This window comes from Papilio polytes, unplaced genomic scaffold (genome assembly GCF_000836215.1).
Source record: "Papilio polytes unplaced genomic scaffold, Ppol_1.0 DF823731.1, whole genome shotgun sequence".
Classification (NCBI taxonomy): domain Eukaryota; kingdom Metazoa; phylum Arthropoda; class Insecta; order Lepidoptera; family Papilionidae; genus Papilio; species Papilio polytes.
Genome location: NW_013525473.1, coordinates 2,387,837 through 2,392,016, shown reverse-complemented (window position 1 = coordinate 2,392,016; position 4,180 = coordinate 2,387,837). Strand labels below are relative to the sequence as shown.

At 31.3% G+C, this 4,180-nt stretch overlaps 1 protein-coding gene across 1 annotated transcript; it reads right to left on the bottom strand.

Annotated features, from left to right (window-relative positions):
• Positions 1 to 934: 934 nt before the first annotated feature.
• On the bottom strand, positions 935 to 4,180 carry LOC106103614 (venom allergen 5-like). The gene is made up of 6 exons (XM_013283397.1): positions 4,033 to 4,180; positions 3,838 to 3,956; positions 2,937 to 3,018; positions 2,414 to 2,598; positions 1,786 to 1,883; positions 935 to 1,214 (listed from the first exon to the last, which is right to left on the bottom strand). Exons 1-6 carry the CDS (start codon positions 4,088 to 4,090, stop codon positions 1,103 to 1,105), a joined length of 654 nt encoding a protein of 217 aa, XP_013138851.1. The 5' UTR covers positions 4,091 to 4,180; the 3' UTR covers positions 935 to 1,102.

Sequence of the window (4,180 nt, the reverse complement as noted above, 5' to 3'; positions counted from 1 at the left end):
AAAGTAAGTAGCCTATATGTTCTTCTAGACTTCTAGGCTATCCTCTACATGTATGCCGAATTTCATAGAGATCCGTTCATCAGTTAAGCTACAAACTCTAACAAACATACATCCGTCTAAACTTTCGCATTTATAATATTAGCAAGAAGTAAGATGTAGAGAAATGTTCATAATTTCATAGTTCAATAAACGTTGTTATATTAAAATATTAATGCAATTAAAATGACGAAACACAGTTTTATTGTTCCAAATTCATGACAAAAGATATTTTGAAGGTGGTAGCTAAATTGCTACTATATACTATACTATACTAAACGAAACATAAATTAGTAGCAAAACAAAATAAATTAAAACGCAACAAGGAAGCCTCTACTTTACAAACCCATTCAACATATTTTAGTAATGCGTATCAATTTGTTGTCATCCTGCAGTTTGATATCAAAAGCATAAGATTTATTTGGTTTTGTCTTTTTGTATGTTTGAGTCATCCTGTTTGAATTTTATTGCCATCCCTAAACAAGTATAATGTTTTATGTGCATGTTTCCACAGTGAGAACGGCTATTGGAATGTCTGTTAAAGGTCTGGGAAATATATACAATACTGTTCGTCCATTACAAGGTAAGATGACTTGTATGCAATGATATAATCTAACTTGTTTGTACATCAATGTTATTCTAAGTTAATAGTGAACTTTGTATATGTTTATGATGTTGGTATTAAGAAACTTGATTTTAACAGCGGTTTTGTTTGTATGGTCGTTATAACCAAGAATTATTAACTGGTATGTTCAGAGTAAACTTTGTTCAGAAGAGATCAGAAAAAAATAGATTTCTTTTCTAATAATTAACCTCTCAATTAGGTAGTCTTTCTAATCTCTTAAGTCATGTTTTATGAATGTATAGAGAAGGAATTACGCGTAGAAATAAACAATTGTAATTTACAATAATTTTAATTTAATAAATCCATTATTCCAATCATTAATGAGAAATATAATATTGCATTTATTAAAATTCTCATTAACAATATTTCTTACATTAAAATACACTGTTTAAAATAACTATGTACAAAAAATATGTTCGTATTATATTTTGTTTTTAATTTTCAACATCTATCGCCGTATCGTTGGTTGCAGTTTTTAGCGCCGCAAGTCAGAGCATTTGCTGCACCACGTCGCCGCCGGGATTCGTACGGCTTCTGTCCAATGTAGTTACCACTGGAAATAAATATTTAAAATAACAAACAACATATTACATGAGCTGTGGTGGCTTAGGGGTTTAAGCATTTGACTAACAAGTCATTTGACCAACAAGACAACAGTCTATAATAGGTCCTGGGTTCGAATCCTGCCATATATTAATGGGATTTTAGATTTTAGATGAACATAATTTCCCGACGTTCTTAAGGTGAAGAAAACCATCGCGATGAAACCTGCACATATCGGCAAAGAAATTCAAACATGTTAGTGAAGTCAACAAACCCGCAATAGGCCATCGTGTTTGACTAAGGCCAAGTCATTTAATTAAGGAATCAAATATCCTTTCTGGCATATTATTTTTGTTTAGACATTATTATTGTGTAATAATTTGAACTTTTATTCGCTCGATTCACCACAAGTTCTCAAAACACCAACGATAGTTTAAAAACAAGAAAATTTCCCACATCTCCGCTTACTTCCAAATTACCAACATATTACTGTCTTTGTTTTCTGAACTCGATGAAAGGAATGGTTCTTATACATGTGCTTTGCCATTGAAACCAACAGTTAGATATCAGTTTACACTTACCCTGGCCCGTAATTGCAAACAACAAGGAATTCTTTGAAGTTATTTTTCGTGTACTGGGATATCGCACATCCAACATATATCGTACTTGCCCACGCCATCTAAAAGTTACAATTAAAAAACATATTTATTTGTTCAATGCCAAACGTTATAACAAAGAATTGTCACGCCAATTAAACTTACAGAATGTGGATTCAATGATTTCTCATCAATTAGTAAAAAAACATAAACCACGGATGTTAAAAATCGACCTCCATCGCAACATTGGAATTGATAAAAAAAAACATACAGACGAATTGAGTACCTCCTTCTTTTGGGAAGTCGGTCAAAAACTTATTTAAAGGACAATTTATATTTTGTTTTCAACGTAAACACGCGAATTAAAAATTTCTTTTCGATTTGATACTTTCCCTAAAGTCGTAATTGGATACTTGCTGTTGCTCGCGTCTTTGTCCAAACGGAATTTAAAATTGTAATAAATATTGCCTATGATACTCAGTGATTACGTAGCTATTTATTGGTTTCAGTAGTTTTTGAGTTATTTCAATACGCACAAAAATACTTTCCTCTTTATTTCGATCTATTTGACTAGTTTTAATGTAACAAGGACAATAATTGAAATTGTATATACCTGTGTGTAGTGACCGATCTGTTTCTTGGTAGACTTAGTAAAGTCCCGCATAGTCAAGGGCCCGTACGAGTAGTTCCGATGTTCGTCAAACCAAGACCTTAAACTGCTTTCAACATCTAGCTTATGAGTCAGGTCTGTTGTCGCGTACCAATAAAGATTCTCCCCAGTATGGAACCTTCGGGAACCTGAGAAAGGAACCAGTAGTAATATAATTAAAATAAATCCTTCCCAAAAAACAGTAAATAATTGTACAATATCAATTGAGTATACATTTAATATGCAAATAATATAAAAAAAATTAATCAGACGCAGGAAAAAATCCTATTAATGTTTGCAATAAATCTTTTTTTGTTTAGCGTAGTGTAAGTACATGTTATAAATCGTTTTTTTAACCGATTTCCGAAAAAGGTGTTATCAATTTGTCTGTATTTTTTACAAATAGCAAGAATATGTCACACAGATTTAAAGTTGTCAATAAATTTAGATAACAAACCCTTTAGTTAGACTCTGTTAAAATATTTACCTATCGTTTTGTCCGGATTGTGTGCGAAATTATTTCTAGACGCCCATTTCGCCGCTTTTGCCTCCAATTCGTTATCCCACATCTAAAAAACAACAAACGTATGCATAAAACGATACGTAGTTAAACAATGCTTGGCAGTGAAGTAATAATCATTGATAAGAGTTTTATTTACACGAACAATTAACTGGAAATTATGTCTTTATTAAGCGATAATTAGGTATAGCCAAAGTGGCACTGTTAGAACATTAATCAAATTATAATGCTAAAACGATTATTAGCTATACTCTGGCCTTATATATGTACATAAGTGATGGGTTGTGATATTCTTGTTTAAGTTATTTATGATTTATTTATTTTATTTTGACATATTGGCTAATTATTTCTTTAAAATATTGGTTTACAGGATACAGTTTAATTACTCATTTACACTATGCATGTTCGCTCAGACCAAAACAAATTGAACTTGAATTAAAAAATAATTCGAATGAGGATAATGTGTGTAAACCGGCATATTGCAAAAACATATCTAAGCCGTCTATTTGGTACTACGTCGTAAAAAAACTTAATATTGGTTAAATCGTTACATTATTGTTGCTTATTGTATTGATTGATTTTAGTAACAAAATGCAAATAAAATTCAATAACTATCGGTACATACAGCAAAATTTTGCAAATACCTTCACATAACTATTACAATTCACATTTACGATAACAAAACTTAAGTACGCAAAGTTATTTAACTGCTTAAAAACGTTAACACGTTTTTATACGTGCAGAATTAATTACGGGTTTTCAATTCTAGGAGTGTACTTTTAATAGACCAACTTTAAAACACAGATATTACAATACTGTATTAATATTTAAACTGACAAATAAAATATCTATTAAATTATTTAAATACCATAAGCTTCATATCTGAAGCAGGAGGCTGACCAGGCACTTGACCCTTTACTAGCTGCAATCTCCGAGAATTATGACCATCCACGAACGCACGTATTTGTTTGCACGATAGATTTATCACTGAAACACACAACAATTAATAATTTAACTTCTAAACTGTACAATAATTAATCCAATTTAAAAATACAACGCGTACATTTAGCTTGAGTAAAACCGCATATTGCGAATAGAAGAATGAATTTAAAATTCAACATGACGATCTCTAATGTGCGCCGGTAAACAGTAACTGAGATTCGTACGCAGACGTCTTGCAATTATAAGTACTTATTTTATAGTAGACCGGC